We start from the raw sequence: 19,900 nt of genomic DNA, 5'->3' as shown, positions 1-19,900 counted from the left end.
AAAAAAAAACAAAACAAAAAACACCAAGCTTAAATGTAAACATATTACAGGTAGTTCTACATATAAACGTGCTGATTGCAAAAACTTAAGATGTGTCTGCTGTTTGACCATTTTAAGGATAGGCACTCAGACTTTTGTGATGCTTCAACCAAATGAAGTCATTTTCACTGGAAAGCAGATTGATAGTCATTTAAATTGTCAAGAGAGTCTTGTCAAGCTCGTGACAAGACGAAAAACATATTTCTCTATTTCTTTACCGAGCTTAAAAAATTACCATCTTTCTCTTTCTATTTACAAAATTATTAAATATCTCATTGAAGAAACCCGTGAAAAACAATTTTGTTTAGATTCCGTTTCTTATTTGCAAATTTTCTTATGCCACCATATCTAAGAAATGCACAGTCATAAAGATATCACATGTTAGGTGGGTCGCAAGAAAGTTCTTGGAATAGTGCATTTTTAGCCCAAACATTATACCTCTAAATATAACCGTAGATCGCCAACCGATGCCAATAGGGACCCAGGCAGGCAGGTTGAAAACATCGATTACTTTAATATGAAATTCTCGATTGGCTAGTTGTGTTTACCTTCTCTTACGGCGCCACACCTTAACTTCAGCACACTTTATGTGAGCAGCGTTGAGTTCTGAATGGAAACTTTATTAATTCTCCGTCGTGGTTCTCGTTCTCAGCTGCGTAAAGTTTTGATTTTACGTTTTTCTGCAGAGGACGGCTACAGAATGTACAAAGTTTTAAAATGCACGTGCTGAGCTGTTGTTCTGTCATTGTAACTTAAGTTTTGCCACGTTCTCGTTTCTATTGACGTCGTAGTTTGCTTATATCCGTAATATTTCGCCAAGAGCAAACGAGAGATCATAAGACAAAAAACTATTTTTACGTGTAAATTTTAGATGTTCTTTATCCGGTAATAGTAATTTATGGCAATGCAAAAGAAGTTGTGTGCGGAGAATGTGTGTGCTCCTGTCATGTTGGCAGAGCACAGACCATCTCTGCATTTTTACTCTACAGCGGCGTAACTAGGGGTTTTTCAAAGAGGGTAGCGGGAGCGAGAAGGGATCACAGTTACGCATTTTCGCTCGCCAAACGCGAAGTAACTTAACCAGCTTTCTCCTGTGTGTCGGCCGAGTAGAGTTCATGTGCCGACTGATGCTAGGCAAATGGAGCAGAAATCTAGTACAGGAGAAAATTATACCGATTATAACCTACGGAATCGCGCGTGTTCTCAACGGTTTTCTTTGAAAAAAAATATTGAAATCCCATTCACTGAGACAAAAATTTCTCACAAAGGAAAGGGGGGCAACAGAAAAGGGAGGTAATGGGCACTCGCGGGTGCCCTTGGATACGCTCATGCTGCATTGCAATTGTAGTCCTGAAATGTTTGAAAACTTATTTGGAGCAAGTCAAGCCTTGGAAACAACCACTGAATTTACAATTTTTATAAAATTTCATAACAAAATTAAGAGATTGTGTGCATTTTTTTATCAGTTTAAACAGCATTGTTCCTCGAATTCGTATCGCTGAAAGCCTTTTTAAATCTCGTAAACTCTTTACTGACTATACATATGATAATATCCAGATGATTTGAGCAGGATAATGTTATTGCGTAAAAATCTGTTTATTTCATTGATACAGGAGGCTGAATGATTTTGTCTTGATCTTCGGTAACATAGAAATCTTGAACATGTATATTTTTTGTACCCAACAACACACTAAAATATTCAATAATAACAATACTTTCTGGTATTGTTTACAATGATCACATACCTAAACGATCATCGAACTAGCAGAGAAAAAAATTCAATTTAACAAAACAGAAACTTACAAGACATTACTTGCTGTGCCTAACAGTGTTTACAATACCCAATTGCAACTGTTTAGTAACTGCTCATGAAAATAGTCGGTATCAGTAACAATATATAAAAAAAACTAACATTACTATTATAAATTGTAGCTATCAACACAACCTCTAATTTTACAAATTATTTTGCATACTTATATTTAATTCAATTAAGCGCCACGAAGGTATAACTCTAAAAAATCGGTTTGGCTTGTCATCAAGGCAAATAACACTTTCAAAACAGAAGCATAGTTGTTTGTTTTAACATTTGAATATCATTGTTCCTTCAATTCGTTTCCTTTAGTCAACTTGTTCATATAACACTTCAACCTCGTCAGGTGAGAAACGTTCTACTCCAGCCATGAATGTGTTAGCGAAGCTGGTTGAATAGCTAGAGCCTATAGGTGGTTTGAAAGTCCATCCGATATTTGCCAGAGAATTTCTATTGTATTCGGCGTCGTCTCCAATTTTAAGATCGAATCCTTTACCAAACACGGGTCCATATCGATCACAAGCGTAGATGGACTCTACAGGACTGGTACCGTCTCCTCTTTGAGGCATCTTCATTGGTTCCCAGCCAGGTTTGTTTACCAATGAAAACAAAAAGGCAGTAGGACTGTACTTGTATCCACAACCTTCAACGAATAGCAGCAAAGAATTATTTTAAACTATTTTAGTAAACTAACATGAATAGAAATATTTGAAACACTTTGTTGGAAACGTAGGCGCTCTTTAAGTGATATCTTATGTATATGATTTATTATCTAACTGTACGCTTTTGCAAGACTTTAAAAAGTTTTCTGTCGTGTTATGTTGTTGTTTAAATAAGAGAAAATTTAGCTTTCGTGTGCATCTTAACTAAGTATAATTCCAGATGCGATCAATACGCGTTCATGACAGAATGGCGGCTTGAGTAACCAGTTACTTACGATCATTACTCCATGATACGCCGGTGTATCCGCCAAAGATGTAACCTCCAACGCGGACAATAACCAAAGTCGGCCCTTTGTTGTCACACAGCTTGTGGAATGCAGAAGCATTCCCACCATTTACTGTCAATATCCAGCACATAAACCAGGAGGAGCTTCTACTCTTTACAACAGGGTATAACCATTGGTTTAGGGCTGCAATGTGCGATTCATTGTTTCCAATTATGTATGATTGTCCAGCAACTAAACATGTAAGAAAAGTAAAGCAAGACCTGTATTAAGCAACATAATTTTGTGCTAGTCCCTGAAATTACATGTAGTTTTATCTTCTAGGAAAAAGAACATTTTTTTAACGGTTCATTTGATTATTCATCCATTTGCTTAATTGGAGTCTTGAAAATTGCTTTGACTGACCTTCGAAAGTCAAACTTGGAAAATGGCATTCAATTTCGAAGGTACAGTAGGGTTAAAAGCCTGAGTACTGTTACTGCAAGGCTACGTCTATCAGCCAGTATGCATTTGGAGTCTACTGGTCCAATTTCAGGGTATTGTGGTTGGCTATTAAAACTACAGTGTGTGTGTTTGACATCGTGCTTTTCCTGTATTAACTAGCTAGAGTTCCAACTTAATTGTGCGTAAGGATTTCATGAGTTTACTCTTTTAGAAATTGCTTTCGAAAGAGGTTTTGTTTCATGTAGAGAGGCTTAAGGTGAATGCCCACAATAATGCAATAATCAATAATGAAAAAGAAAAACCAACATATCTTAGTTAAGTCAACTTGATATTGGGCGCCACTGTTAAGAACTAGGCTAGCGCATTGCCCGCCACTCAAAATCCAGCTTCACTTTCTTTTTGAATATTTTTTTATGCTGGACCAGTTTTTTAAACAATTAAATTTATTAAAACAGTAGATAAAAACTCTCATGTCTCGTACACTTTACGCTCTACAGTAAAAGCAAAACTGAAAGAGTATTACCAAACGATCTTGCATACACCAAGGCTGATATGTTCGCCGATCCAAAGCTGTTCTCAGCCAGACAAACATATTCCGTTCCTTGAGTGCTCTCTCTATCCATATCAACTTCAAGGCATCCATCTTCCTGAGATTTCGGCATCATGGCAGACAAGTCATCATTCAGTTTCCATTCTACTACCGGACGAGGGTACCCTCTGGCCTTGCAGCACAGGCGTACGTTGGTTCCTCGATCACGAATGATCAGCTCTGGTGGCTTTTCGATAAATTCAGGTCGCACTGAAAGAAAACAAAATGTTACAATCATACTCAAAGCTGGCCTGACGACTGTTTTAGAGATAAGATAGTCATTTGTAGAAATTCTGATCCAAAGAATTCGTGATATAGCCTATCATTTTCAAGGCGCTGATTGACTAGGGAAGCAAATCCATCACCTTTTCTCAAAGAAAGTTCCGTGAAATAACTCTGGACTATTTTGTCTTTACTAATCTAATTTCGAACGCCGGAAAAAATTCTGAAGTCGTTTCAAGATGCTGTAAGTCACATCCGTGGGATCATTATTATTTTTTTTAATAGCTAACTTAAAATGGCGCTTCATAAAATTACCAACTGAGAAGTGTGCAATCAAAGAAGAGAGATTTCGGGAAAATTAAAGCGCTTTTAAAAGCTGAATTGAGACAAGATCCAGAAATTTTCACGTGTCAATCTCGCAAACGAGAAATCAAGTGATTACGCTTTCCCCGCAAAGAATTTAAAAGAGCACTCAAGCTGATATATATATTTTTTGTTTCAGCATCAGTTCAAAGGCGAAAGACAGTAAGACCTTTTTCAGTAAAAAGCTATCACCACAGCTAAAGAACTTAGAATGCGAACTGACTTCAACTCCCGCTCTCTCTTAAATAGTGTTGCATCCTGAATAGGTCAGCGGGCCTGACATCTGTGGATTTGGCCAAAAAAACGGCATTGTTCTATTTCTGAAACGAGTTTATTTACACACAGGAAATAATAAAATGAGCACGATTGAAAAATTTATGAAAGTCTCTGGTTAGAACATTTTCTTTTTTTTTTTTTTCCAGAACAGTCATTTCTCTGGGTTTCATTGATAATGTTTTCTTGGATTAGGAGTATGGGCAATTTGCAGATATGGACGCTAACTTCGTTAGTTTTCAGTCGCACAAAAGTTGAAGATCGTACCTTTTACCTCCAATCTGCTCATGACTTTGAATGCTCCAAGCTTTGAGCGAGCTGTACACATGTAAAACCCAGCATGGGACTCTTGCACTTTCTTGATTTTGAGCTTACCGTTGTGTATGGGAGCGCTAGACAGAGGCCCACCAAGCTTTTGCCATTTTATCCTCGAAGGCATTGGACCTTGAACCGCGCAGTTAAACACTGCTCTGGAATTGACGGAGACTGCCTGAGACAGTGGAGAGAGGGTAATTTTCGGTGAAGAGTAGCATTCTCCTTTAGGTCCCCTGTTACCTTGCCCTCCTCTTCGGCCACTTCTTCCTTTTGAGCCAGTGGGTCCAGCGACGCCAGGAGGGCCCGTGGGTCCGACGTCTCCTTTAATTCCGGGTTGTCCTGGGGACCCTGTGTCGCCTTTGTCACCTTTTATTCCCTGAAGTCCGACAGGCCCTCGCGCACCACTCACTCCTGAAGGCCCGATAGAACCCGATGGGCCTGGAGGGCCGGTACTTCCAGGAGGACCCGGGGGTCCTGCTTGGCAAATTCTGCCGTTGGCAATGCAGGACTTGTTGAAATTATCGTCGATTAGTGAGCGGACTTGATGCAAAGTTACTACCCCAGTAGCAGGAGCTCTTCTCTCTCTTTGGTGATCATGCTTTGTTAAAAGCTTACTTCCTTCTTTGCTTTCAAAACCTGATTAAAAAATGATCGTGAAGAAAGATGCTTTTATTATTTCACAAGTGCAGAACGAAACGCGATCACAAGAGCTATCCTGGAGACCTACCGACAAAACCGTTTACTTCAATAAGCTTAAGACAACGGTGCAAAAGGCATGTAAGATCATTACATCGAGAAACAAACCAAAAATAAATAAATTAAAGGAAAGAATATTTATTAATTTTCAATAATTTGTTGAAAAATACTTGGAGGCTAGTTTGATGTGTCCTTTCGTCTTAAACGAGAAACGTTTCAAATTTAAGATGTCCGGAACTGATTGTCAATTGCGTGAGAATTTTCCTGCCAGATTTTGGCGGAAATAACACGCATTGGTCATGAAGAATGTATACCTCCTTGATTCAGGAAATGCTCGGTATCATGTCTTTTATTGAATTAGACAAGAAATATATCTGTAATTAATCTTAATCTTGTGAAAGCAGAAGTTATAAATATATCCCGAAGGTTTTTTTGACTGAAACAAAAATCGATGAATAAATGATAATGGAAATGATCTTAAAACATATCCTCTTTGGTGTCTTTGATTTCCTTTGTCCCATCAAGTTCGTAGGCATAAAATATTTTGGATTTTAACTTCTGTAAAGTTTGATTCCCATGAAAGATAGCCATGATAGAGCTATGCGGGAGAGGTGTTTTATCGTCCATGAGAGAACAAAACAAGCCAAAAAAAGAAAAAAAAAACTTGGTTGAAAAAAAAAATGGACTTATCTCAATGTTGTGAGAAAATAGTTGGAAACTAATCTGATACGGTCTTTTTTTCTCGATGAAGAGGAAACTTTTGAGTTAAGACTTTAAATAGCAAGCTCATTAAGCTTTTCTCTCCAAATGCTTTTGGCAAAGTCAAGATGTTCAGAGGTATTTGATAATTCTTGTTACCTGAGGATTCTCGCGGCGGAATTTGTCGGGGATCAAATACATTAGCCTCAAGAATTTTAAACGCCTTGATTGAAGAAACCGCGATGCTCGGTGTCATAACTTTGGTTGACTTGGAAAAAAAAAAAGGTTTATACCTTTCTTCGTTTGCCTGAACACGAATACATGTCAATATCGCAAAATAACTGTAAGGTGAAGGCAGAGGTTTAAGATAATCCTAAAGTTTTTTCATCAAGACAAACTAACGATAATACTATTAATAATAATAAATGAGTAAATAATTATGACTTGAAAATATTTTTTGTCTGATTTTGTTTGATTTTGAAATCCTTTGTCCTATTAAGCTCGTTAAACAAAAAGTAATTCAGATTTCGACGTCATTTAAGTTTGACCTCTTCGAAAAATAAGCTGAGGATCTGAGCCACGGTAGATCGGGGTAAGTTAAAATCAAATCAAATTAAATCGAGTTAGAGTAAAGGAACAGATTATAGGTGAAAGATGAAAGACCACCGTCACTCAGGAAATTCCAATGGCTGGGGTCAAAACTCGGCTATTTGATACAATCTGATTTCCGCTGAGTTTCCTGTCGCACGAATACAAGACGCTGCACATCAATACTATGAAATTACTGTTACTGGCAAGCAGGTGTTTTGAATGACCCCTAAGGTACTTCTCAGGGGAAAAAATTGTAATTAATACAGTAAAATATAACTTTGAAACAATTATCCGATGATTCTCCCATGGGTATTTTGTTTCATAAGGCATGTTATAAAGAAGATAATCATTATTTTAATGTTATTTGAGTTTGACCTCTTAAAAAAATATGTTGTAGATATGGTCCAGGGTATATGACATACAAATATTGTAAATGACATACAGTCACTGTGATATTGAAGCTTTGTTCTGTTTCAAAGCCATTTACAACAGAATCATATCTAAGCAGCGAGTCTTCTCTTCATAGGATTGAGACGTAAACTGGAAAAAATCACTTCGTACCCGGATGACGCAATGTTTGTTATTAAAAGCTTACATAACAATACTATGTGTAAACAATGACTTACCAAGGTTAACATCAGGCCTCTCCTTAATTCTCGTTGTTGGTGCAGTTTCATGAAACTGTAACTTTTTTTCTACAACTCTCTCTACGTTTTCTTTAAGGTTAACGTCAATCCGCTGAATACGGTTTTTAAGTGCTCTCGAATGTTTGTTTACAAATTCGAATCTCACAAACATCAATGACACGAGGGCCAACGAAATCACAGAGATCGCCAGGGACATTCTGTTCATCCTGTCTCCAGATTTCGTGTGGTTGTTTTTGTTCGCAGCCATCCCGTTTGAGAGGACTGAGCCGGCACAGTAGTACAAGTTAAGGTTAAACTACCCTTTCGGCACCTGTTCAGCGTACCCTTCTAGTTCAGAATATCACTGACGCAGTCGTCAAAAAACACAGATTAAGGAATACAACTCATTTTCCCGGGTTTTATAGTGTCATCAATAGCCACGGGGCATGCTGGGAGAACACGTATACAGCTTGAAAATCACGAGCTTTAGGGCGAGTTATTTACAAGCTTTTCGAGTATTCTTTCAACATACCAAGCGGCTTTATCAAGTTATGAAAACCGGGAAAATGAGTTGTATTGCTTTAATGTCTATCTGTACTCGGAGTTTAGCGAATTGGACAACAAACTTATCATCCTTTTTGTGATCAAGTCGGTGATTCTCAATAAAACCTGTCAAAACCCCTAAGTAACCAATCACGATGCCCGAAAGAAAGTGAACAACCAGGACAGATATATGAAATGGTATCCATAATTCGATAGAAATCATAGCACTGAACTAAAAGAAATGGCAGTAATCAAACGACGGCGTGAACTAAAATTTGATGCTGTGTGCTATTTCAGTTTGGAGAAGGAAACTCTACCTAACTTGTTCGGTATTTTTAGAGTTTTTCCTTTGGGGGAATAGTTAATTACGCTTAATTCCTAACTTAAAGAACATCTGAATACGTTACACTGTGACGGATGAAGAGCATCAAAAATAGGGTTTGAAATAACTCGAACGTGTACTTAGCATAAGGAGGTTTAAGAAACTGTTGCGCTGTGTCTATGGGGAGGGAAGGGGGGTGGAGGGAAACAAGATAATATAGTTTCATCAACTGAGTTTATAGTGTGAACATGTCTCGGTTTAAATGTTCGGGTAGTAAGTGCCTGGTGACTGGTTGTTTTTTTTCCCTTATCACCTAGGGGGAAGTGACACGTTTTCCTTTAATCGGGAAACGTTTTTGCCAGTGTACCTCAAACTGTGCATCCTGTTGATCTTTCCACCTCGTAATAGCAAAGTTCGGTAGTTTGTTGTGTCCGACAGCTGTACGCTGGCAATGTTAGATAGCGGGCTTGTTGATGTTTTAGAGGATGTAGAGAAAAATTTGTCCTTTCTAGATAATAAAATGAACAGTTTATAATCTCTTAGTCAGACAGATTAAATGTGATCAACTCGACCTTGAAAAAACATTCAGACGTCCGTTGCTTGTTCGTTCCCTTTGGCTTTTCAGTATGGAGTACTTCATTCCTACCAGAGTGTCTAATAGAGGAAAGCTTAGGAGCCATTAATCATTTAAATTCATGAGCTGTGTTTACGGATCCCGAGATTATGAGTAGTTCATGTTTTATTGTGGGCTTCTTGGTTCAACTTTTTTGATCCAGTCACTTGGTTTGAGAGGAGGAACTGGATATATATTCTTATTTGTTTGGATTTTGATGAATGAGCCAGGAATAAGGATATGTTCTCTTGCTAGTAAAACGAGGGCCTTTCGTTTTGTTTCTTCCCCCTTCCTTCCCGCTCGAACTATCATTTCTGCCAGACTTAACGGATTATGTGACACTTTCAAGCAGAAAGTTTGCAATCGCCTCGATTACCCAAAGAGACTTACAATAAGACATTTGTTCGCGGCTTTAACCTTTTTTCCCCACGGTTTTATTCATTTATATAGTGGTCACACAAAGTAAAAATACACTCAGCGGAAAAAAAAGAAGTTCGTGACAAGGGGGCAGTAACAGGAACAATTCCCAAATGATAACTGCCCCCATATTGTGTCTCACACTTGCGTTTAGATATTCCTAAATTTGTCTACTAAATGAAATATTAGAATTGATACAAAATAATCAAGGAGTTATACGATTCGAATTTTGTTTTCTTTATCATTACTTTAAACTCACTTAAAAATACTTTAATTTTCGCTCCAAAGGGGCGTAACAAGGAGGGGAGATGGGAAAGGGAGAATCACAGATACAAATTTCCACCCGCCAAATGCGAAGTAGATTGTACTATAGCCTTCCCATGCGTGTCGTCTGGCTGGAATTCATGCACCGAGACAAACAGGCCAATGGAGCAGAGATCTAGCTCTGGAAAAGAATTCTGCCGGATAAATTCTATGCACTTATTATCTTACAAAGGATCGGAGATAAGGGAGGGGACATTCACTTAGCTGCGCTCATGCTGCGTTACAATTGTAATACTAAAATACTTGAAAACTTAGTTTGTGCGAAATAAGCTTTACAAATTACCGCAGAATTTACAACTTGCTTTCAAAATTTTATACAAAATTAAGAGATCGAGGTAATGTATTGTACCTCGAGTTTGTGTCGCTGAAAGCCTTTTTGAGTTTCATTAATTCTTTACCAATTATACAAATGATCACATCTGGATGATATAGGACAGGACAGTACTATTACATAAACATTCGTTGATGATTCTCATCTAGCTAATGATAGAGGTAGAATAACCATTTTGATCAAAAATAACATAGAAAACTTAAATGTTATCGTTACTTCAATTCGCCTACTTTAGTCAATTCTTTCATACAAGACTTCAACCTCATCAGGTGAGAAATATTCACTTCCTGCCATGAATGTGTTAGTGAAGTCGGAATCAGGACTTTGACCTTTAGGTGCGCTGTAGGACATTCCGATGTGTGCATAGGATGTTTTACTCTTGTGGGCGTCGTCTAAAATTGTAAGATCGCTTCCTGTACCAAATATTGGTCCATCATTATGACAAGACATCATGGAAAATCCAATAGGACTGTCATATCCGAGTTGAGGCAGTTTCGTCGGCCCCCATCCAGGCTTATTTACCAATGAAAACATGAAGGAGGTTGGACTGTACACTCGTCCACAGTAATTTATTTTAGCTGATGAGCAAAATAGTAATAAAAAGCTATGGTAAAACAATTTTAGTAATCTGAACATACCAATAGAAATGTATTTTCAACCAACAGGGCATGCTGAAAAAAAACCAAAAACAAAAATGAAACCAAAGAGATATCGAATAATAAAGCGCTATTTCGTCAGATGAAATCCAACACTTAAAATTTCTAATTTGTGTCTTGTCGTGCGTTTCATACAGTGTTGTCAGCGCGCTAGAAATGTGTTATTAATCGTCACAATCTTCTAAAAAAGAGAAGGATTGGGGGCCACGATATTTTTGACAGCAGAAACAAAACATCATCATGTTGTGCAGTATTTATTTAGTTCAGAATGATTAAGTCATTCGTTTATAATCAGCATGTGGTTAAAATTTGAATTCGAAGTCTGAAGTTATTTGAGATTAAGCTATCGCGATGAGTTTCCTGAACTATACCAGTCTTTTTTAACTCCCATAAGTGTACGAGAGTAGTTTTCCTGCTGATCTTGATTTGGACCCACTCGAAAGTTACTGTGTCGGTTTACGTAGTAGAAGTTGATTTGGTTAATCAGAAACTCTTAGCACGCTGTTTTTCATTTGTGTTTCATGTCAAAGTGGGTTAGTGCTCTAACAACAAATGGTTAATCTCTCATGGTCAATCAGCTGGCTCGCCCGGCCATGTTTATCAGTAGTGAATATATAAGTATGTCCTCTAAAACTTACTTAGTAGACAGAATTGAGCAGCGCAACTGAGACAGAGTTCAAAAGTGGGTTGACAGAATTCGGAAGTAACAGAAAAATTCATAATTCAGTAGCATGAGTCACTGAGAACTCGAAGAGATCTATCACAGTTATGAGTCAGGTAACCATAGTTACACGGAGAGGAAAGAAATTGATTTAAGTGGAATTAAAAGTATATTACAGAACTGAGACATTAACAAAAAAACAGTTAAAGACAGTTTGAGAAGTCTTGATGCTTTTCGCTAAGTGTGGGGCGATACAATGCTAGTTCCCCCAAATTTTCCACCCAACCCAATCAACAAACAAGGACTCTTCTGAAAAGAACACCTCGAATACACTTTAGAATTCGTTTATCCTAGCCATTTCCGTTCAAGTGAGCTTTTTAAAGTCATTAAATTGAAGATATTTGACTCATTAGCTTTTCTCCTGCCCTTACTGACGGGCAATCCTGAGGAGCAAGTTTTACAAGCAAGTAAAGCATCACCATCTAAACATCAAACAATAAAATGTTTGAGAAAATAGTACTGAAAACCTCTTGTCTTTAATCCGCAATTTTCCTTAAGTCTTGTAGAACTAGAGCAAAACTTTCGGCAAACATCTCAGGTTAGGTTGATTTTCAGAAGAGTGATTGCGGCTTACATTAGCCTGCATTAGCAGCTGCCGTATATGTTGCGTTAGGTCTTCAAACTCACATTCTTACTTTCAATAGTTTGACTCACTGACGAAAAAAGGAACTTAAAAGAAACCACGAAATCCTTTACTTACGATGTCTTCTCCATGATACACCAGCGTATCCACCAAAGATGTAATCTCCAACACGGACAATTACCAAAGTCGGCCCTTTGTTGTCACACAAATTGTGAAATGTAGAGCCCTTCCAACCATGTTTTGTCGCTATCCAACACGAAGCCCAGGAAGAGGTTCTACTCTTTACAACAGGGTGCAACCATTGGTTTAGGGCTGCGATGTGAGTTTCATTGCTTCCAATTATGTAGGATTGTCCCGCAACTAAACATAAAAGAGAAATAAAGTCAGACCTGCAGTTATAATAAATTTCGTTTCCAATCCTAGACATAGGTTTAATTACGAGAAACGATGGTATGATTTTGATTTCACAGTTAATGAAAGCGTTGAAGTCCTGCTTGCTCCCTAATAAAAAATCTAGCATTTTTTTTTCCTTTTTCTCGAACATATTTATTCCAGACTGTTTTAACCTCCACTTCCCATAAAAATTAAACTAAAAGAGTAATACCAAACGATCTTGCGACCACTGAGGCTATTCCTTGCACCATTCCAAAGCTGTTTGTAGCCCGACAAATGTAGTCCGTTCCTTGAGCGCTCTCTCTATCCATATTAATTTGAAGGCATCCAAATTCCAGGGAGTGCGGGATCATGACAGACGGGTTATCAGGCCGGTACCATTCAACTTTTGGACGAGGGTTTCCTCTGACCTTGCAGCACAAGCTTACATTTGTTCCTCGATTGCGAATAACCAGCTTTGGCGGCCTTTTGGTAAATTTAGGTGGTTCTAGAGGAAAAAATATCTGATTGTCATATAAAAATTAGGCTTGACGAATGTTTTAGATACGAGGTAATGATTTCCAGAAATTCTTATCCAAAAAAAGCTTGATATAGCTTATAATTTATAAATATGCCTGATAGAAAGGTGCGAAGGAGCATCTGATCATTAAGGCGAGCCATTGTGGAAGATCAGAAAAAAAGCTTTAAAAAACACACAAAAAAAGGACAATTCATTAGCCTTATCACTTATGAATTCCTTAAAAGCTTAGTTTAATGGTCATTCACTTTGATTAAGAGACTTTTTTGGCGGCCTTTTGGTAAATTTGGGTGGTTATAAAGGAAAAAAAGATATCTATTTGTCATACTAAAGATAGGCTTGACGAATGTTTCAGATACAAGCTGGTCATTTCTAGAAATTCTTATCCAGAGAAAGCTTGACATAGCTGAACGAATTTAATTCAAGGCTTTGATTGAAGGAATATGGATATTTCTTCAGGCTTTGGACAATGCTTCGTCAGTTTTCAAATAACTGAAAGTTGAGCTGGAGAGCTAACAAAATTTAAGATCCTACCTTTTATTTCCAAACTGCTAATTGCTTTAAGCGCTCCAGAGAGAGCTGTACACATGTAATCCCCAACATGTGACTTTTGTACATTTTTTATTAAAAGCATGTGTTTGTCTGTTTGAACACCATTAGGCAAAGAACCACCAAGCTTCTGCCACGTTATCTTCAATTGCGTCCGACCTTCAACCAGCAGTACAATATCACTTTCCTCGTTGAGGAAGACTGCCTGGGAAAGTGGATAAACGGTAATGTTCGGTTGAGTGACGCATTCCCCTTTTGGCCCCATTCATGCCTCTCAATCCCCTATGGCCTTTGTTCCCATTCGAGCCGACGGATCCTTTGATGCCAGGAGAACCCATGGAACCAACGTCTCCCTTAACTCCACGTTGTCCAGGGGACCCTGTATCGCCTTTGTCGCCTTTTACTCCCTTAGGACCTCCGGCTCCTTGATCACCACTCTTACCTGAAGGCCCGATAGGACCCGATGGACCTGGTGTGCCGGGTATTCCAGGGGACCTGTGGTCCAGTCTGACAACTATCTCTGTTAACACCGCAGAACTTTTTGAAATTTTTATTGATTTCTGTGAGGACGTCCTGCTTAGTTAGTGACCCAGCAATAGGAGCTCTTCTCTCTCTTTGATGATCATACTTTACTGAAACCACACTTTTTCTTTGCTTTCAGAACCTGACAAATAAATGATTATCAAGAAAGATGGCTTTTATCTTGTCACCAGCGTAGGCCAACATACGATTATCGTTTCATTATTGATACCAAATGGCAACCATTTACTTCAATTGCAGACCTCTTTTAAATCTTAATCTGTTCCGTTTGTTATTTTACAGTTCGACGGTCCAGTGAATGCAACAGAACTCCCTCTTTACCCTATTATAAGAGTCTGTGAGGAAAAACACCTAAAAGAGGTCTGAAGTCATTACCGTACTAAACATTTACCTACGTACTATTTTGATTACCCACAAAATATGATCATATTGAAAAAAATGACATTTTGAAATGTGTAAAATAATCATATTTGAACTTTTCCTTTATCAATTCAATCGACATTTACGGTCTAGATGGAGGAAGGAGTTATAAGAATAAAACTAAAAAAGAAGATGAACACGGGTTATGATTTATGAATATGCCTGATAGAAACATGCGAAGGGGCATCTGATCATTGAGGCAAATCGTTGTGCAAGGTCAGGAAAAAAATTTGAAAAACATAAAAAAAGGAAGACTTTTGAGTCTTATCACTTATGAATTCTTTAAAAACTTAGTTTAATGGTCATTCACTTTGATTAAGAGACTTTTTAGAGGGCAAACCCACCGAGCATTACGCCCTAAACACCGTTCTCAAAATGAAGATAAAGAGAAGTACTTCAAGGACAATTCTTGTTTCGTGAGAATTTCCCTGCCAGAATTTGGCGGGATCACCTTATCCCACCTTGATTCAGGAAATGCTCGGTGTCATAACTGTCATTACATTGGGCTCAACTAAATATAGTTTAACTAATCTTGCATTCAGCGGTGGCCTGACCACAAATAACGGTTACCCTCATCAATACCGCCAAAATTTCCGGAAAGGTGAGAGCAGATGTTTAAATAGCTCCAACTTATAGATAACAACAATTTTTCAATTCATTGATCTACTTTGATTTCCTCTCTCCCACGAGGCTCGTTAAACAGGAAATTATTCGGATCTTGATATCAAGTTAGTTTGAGCTTGATAAATGTTAGCTAAGGTACATCGGTGTAAAATAGGATAAGATCATATCCAGTTAGAGTTAAAGAACAGATTCAAAACTCTAGGATATTGATATGCCCAGAGTCATAACTTAAACTAAGCGAATTGATCCAATCTGATTTCTTGAGTTGCCTGACGCGCGAATGCTTCTAATCCCATATCGATATTACGAAATTACCAGATATAAAAAAGAGTGTTACGAACTTTGATAACTGGAGTAAAAATAAACGAAAGATTGTGATAAAAATAATTTCAAAACATTCAACTTATTAAGTTTGATCTCTTTAAAAAGAAATTTGATTAAAAAAGAAGAACTTTGCACTTCTCTGAACTTGTTGGTAAGATGTTAGAGGATAATCGAAAGCGAAGAACACATGAAACTTATCAAGTAGCCAACTTATTGAATATCTGCTGATAGTTTAGTTCACAAATTGAAATTCTTCAGATATACTCGACGATTCTTTATCTTAAAATTTGGGCGCCACCGATCTTGATTCAGGAAACTTGTTGCTCAGGGTACGGTCATAATTTTGATTGGATTTGGCAAAACGAAATGTTGCTTTGACCAATCTGCATTCTTCAGTGGCCTGACCACAGATACATGTCACTCTATTATAGAGCCACCAAATTAACGTAATGTGTTTTGAATAACCGCGAAGTTTCCTCATTGGAACAAAGACAACAAAATGAACGATCTAATAGATAACATGATAATCACTTCGAGATATTTAGTATTTCCCTGTATTCTTTACCCCATAGTGCTCTTTAAACAGTAACTCATTTAGATTTAAGGTCAGTTAAGTTTAGACTATGCTGTGTTTACGGCCAAAGAAAGACCGAGGCTAAGCGAATAATTAAACGGAGTCAGAGTAAGAGAGAATAAAAGTAAAGAGAAGAAATTACTTTTCATTTCTCCAAATTTTAATGAAAAATAGTTGGAGGCTAATGTGAACTCATTAGAAGTCGCGCTCAAAGTCCTGTTTTTAACTTATTCCTGTTTCGTGAGCATTTTGAGAATTTTTACCAAATTTGGCGGAGAGTCAGGAAATGCTCGGGGTCACAACTGTCATATCTCATTAATATCACCAAATTACAGAAAAGCGATGGCAAATACTTTAAATAATCCCAAAGTATCTTATTTAGAGGAAATTAATGGATATATGTGATAATAATAACTTAATAATTCATTGATTCAGTTTGATTGAGGCTTGTTAAACAAAAGTTATCCAGATTTTAAAGTCGTTAAAGTTTGACCTCTTTGGAAACTACAGCGTGGAGGAAGGCCAAGCTAAATAGGTGTAAAATAAGATAACATCAAATCGAGTTAAAGTAAAAAAAACCGATTCAATCTCAAGATCAAATACTACCGCGACTTCAGGAGATTGATATTGCCAGGGTCATAGCTTAAACTGGGCGATTTAATCCAATCTGATTTCTTGAGTTGTCTGACGCATGAACGCTTGTCACCGTATGTCGACGGCGCAAAATTACCGAAATTTGAAAGCAGGTGTTTTTAAGGTTTCGTCACTGGAATGAAAGGAAATGAATGCTTGTTATGACAATTCATTATATTTTCTGATTTATATCCTGTGATCCTATGTCCTTTATGCAATATATATCCTTGAACAGATTTTAACCTTAGTTAGGTTTGATCTCTTTGAAAAAGAAACATGATTTAAAAAAAAGAATTCTTCACTTCTTTAATCTTATTGAAAAAAAGAAAGTCGAAGTCTGGCTAATTTAAAGCGGCCTTTGGTCCAATACGTGAACATTTTCGGCTAAGACTTCTCGGGGTCAGAACTTCCATTAGGTTTGGCAAAAAAAATAATGTTGTTTTTGTCAATCTCCAGTCTTCAGTGCCCTGACCACGAATAAACGTAATTACTACAAAGAAGATGCTTTGAATAACCGCAAAGTTTCGTTTCTGGAGCAAAGAAGCTAATAGATACATGCATGAAGATGACAACGAGTGTTGCTTCCCAATATTCACTCGTTAATATGAACTAATTCAGAGTTACGGTCGGTTACGTTTAGACTTTCTGGAAACTATGCTGTGTACATAACCGAAGGAAGACTGTGCAGAGAAGATAATCATAAAACCGAGTCAGAGAAAAGAACAGAAAAATCAAAGAGAAACTATGATTAAATAAAGAACTTTTCAGTGCTCAAAGGTTTGTTGAAAAGCAGTTAAAAGCTAGTGTGAAGCACCCTTTGGCCTCGATCAAGGCATTTTGCAAGTTGCAAACTCGCTGAGAATCGCGCTTAAAGTCCAGCTTGCAAATTAAAGATGTTCAGAGCTGATTGACGGCTCTTGATGTTTCGTGAGACTTTTCGTGCCAAATTTGGTGGGGATCAAACATATGATCTTTTTAAAAAGAATGTAAACCACTTTGATTCCGGAAATGCTGGAAATCCTAACTTTGATTAGATTGGGCGCAACTATGTGTACCTTAAAACGATCTCATGTTCGGTAGTGGCCTAATCACGAATAAATGTCAGCCCATATTAACATCGTGAAATCATTGTTAATTTTTTAGCAGAAATTAGAAATAAACCCATGATTTTTTTACGAGACGATAAAGGGATAAACAGATTAATGATGATAATTTCAAAAAATTTCTTTGTTGGTATCCTTTGAGTTCTTTTGTCCCATCAAGCTCGTTAAACAGAAAATAATTCAGATTTTAACATCAGCAAAGTTTAACTTTCTTGAAAAGATACGCACTCGATATGGCATGGCAGATATGTGCAAAAAAAGAAATATCTCATCGTCAAACTGAGTGACAGTCAAAGAACGGGAAAACAAACCGAAAAAAGTACTTAATAGAAAAGTGAGAACTTTACTTCTCTAAATTTTGTGAAAAAGGGTGGAATTTAGTCTGATACCGCCTTTTCTCTTGGGCAAAATACTTTTCAATTGCGACTTTACAGACAACAAGCTCATTGCGCTTGAAATCCTGTTTGCAAAGTAAGGAGAAGTATTTGATAACTCTTATTCCGTGAGGATTTTGGTAACAGAATATGGCGGGGATCAAACATAAATATTAGCCTCAAGAATGTTCGTAAACTTGATTGAGGGAAACGAACTGCTTGAGGTCATAACTTTGTTTTAATTAGATACAACAAAATTTTACTTTAGTCATCGATGGCTTGACCACGAATGCATGTCAATACCACAAAATCACCTTCAGGTGAAAGCTGAGTTTTCACATACCCTTAACTTTTTTCATTCAAGCAAACTAATTATAATAATACTACTGATAATAGGTGAGTAAATAATGATAACTTTAAACTATTTACTGGCTGATATCCTATAATTTCCTTGTCCTACTGAGCTCTTAAAAAATAGTTATTTAGATTCTAACGTCATTTAGGTTTGACCTCTTTGGGAAATACGCAGAGGATATGAGCTAAGGTACATCAGGGTAAAATAAAATATCATCAAATCGAGTTTTAGTAAAAACAGATTATAGAATAAAGATTAAAGACCACCGTGACTCAGGAAATTGCGATGCCGAGGTCATAACTTTGAGCAATTTGATCCAATCTGATTTCTTGCGTTTCCTGTCGCACGAATTCTTGTAACCACACATCAATATCCCGAACTTTCCGTTATGTGATAACAGGTGTTTCGAATAACACTAAAATTTCCTCAAACAAGCAAAAAATGCTGAATAACTAAAGTAAAACCCTAACTTCAAAATGTTTACCCTGTGACTTTCTTATGGTTGTTTTTTTCCACAAAGCACGTTGCAAAGAAGGATAATCATTATTTTAATGTTATCTGAGTTAACCTCTTCGAAAAAAACGCTGTAGATATAGTGTAGATAGGTAAATGACACAAATCAAAGACGATGAAATTAAATACAAGTTTGACAATATCTCTATGTCCTTTATCTCAGTCATAGGTGATAAAATCATAACTAAACAACGAGTCTTCTCTCCCTAGGATGGAGACGTAAACAGGAAAAATCATTTGTGCCTGGATGACGCAATGTTTTGCTTACATAACATTACCACTAGTAAACAGTGACTTACCAAGGGTAACATCAGGCCTTTTCTTACTACTGGTTGTGGGAGCAGTCTCATGAATCTGTAACTTCTCCTCCACAATTCTTTCTATGTTTGCGTTAAGGTCAACTTCAATCTGCTGAATACTTTTATCGAGCGCTTTCGAATTGTTGTACTCGAATTCGAATCTAACAAACAAAAATAAAACGAGGGCCAACGTAATCCCAGAAATCGCTAAGGACATTTTACTTATCTTGTCACCAGATTTCGTGGCCATTTCGTTCACGAAGACTGAGGCGGCGAAGTATGACCGAGTAAGCTACTCTTTCAGCACCTGTTTCAACGTACCCGTCTAAATCAGAATATCACTGACGCAGTCGTCAAACAAGACAGACTTAGAAATACTTTGCACTTTCCCGGGGTTTTACAACGTCATAATGCCACGCGGAATGTTGGGAGAACACGCGTACAATTTGAAGGTCACAAGCCGTGAGGCGAGTTTTTTTTACAAGCTTTTCGAGAATTCTTTCACCATCCTTCGTGGCTTTATTACCATATAAAACAGGGGAAAGTGTTATAGGTCTTT

General features: G+C 37.4%; 1 protein-coding gene and 1 pseudogene across 1 annotated transcript; both read right to left on the bottom strand.

Moving 5' to 3' along the window:
• Positions 1–1,596: 1,596 nt before the first annotated feature.
• Positions 1,597–8,010, bottom strand: LOC131788692 (uncharacterized). Its single transcript, XM_066172764.1, has 5 exons — positions 7,614–8,010; positions 4,954–5,637; positions 3,763–4,038; positions 2,787–3,029; positions 1,597–2,492 (listed from the first exon to the last, which is right to left on the bottom strand). Exons 1-5 carry the CDS (start codon positions 7,879–7,881, stop codon positions 2,158–2,160), a joined length of 1,806 nt encoding a protein of 601 aa, XP_066028861.1. The 5' UTR covers positions 7,882–8,010; the 3' UTR covers positions 1,597–2,157.
• A 1,494-nt stretch (positions 8,011–9,504) lies between these two features.
• LOC136283581 (uncharacterized) lies at positions 9,505–19,707 on the bottom strand (annotated as a pseudogene).
• Between the last annotated feature and the right edge of the window lie 193 nt (positions 19,708–19,900).

The sequence above is a fragment of the Pocillopora verrucosa genome, chromosome 9 (genome assembly GCF_036669915.1).
Source record: "Pocillopora verrucosa isolate sample1 chromosome 9, ASM3666991v2, whole genome shotgun sequence".
NCBI lineage: Eukaryota > Metazoa > Cnidaria > Anthozoa > Scleractinia > Pocilloporidae > Pocillopora > Pocillopora verrucosa.
Note: the sequence above shows the minus strand (reverse complement) of the source record. Positions and strands in the feature narration are given on the sequence as shown.

Excerpts from the sequence above, each read along its gene's own strand:
- LOC131788692 (XM_066172764.1), bottom strand. The coding sequence starts at position 7,881 with ATGGCTGCGAACAAAAACAACCACACGAAATCTGGAGACAGGATGAAC. Across the intron at positions 5,638-7,613 it reads GAGGCCTGATGTTAACCTTG|GTTTTGAAAGCAAAGAAGGA; the intron begins GTAAGTCATTGT and ends TTTTTTAATCAG. Across the intron at positions 2,493-2,786 it reads CGTATCATGGAGTAATGATC|GTTGTGGATACAAGTACAGT; the intron begins GTAAGTAACTGG and ends TATTCGTTGAAG.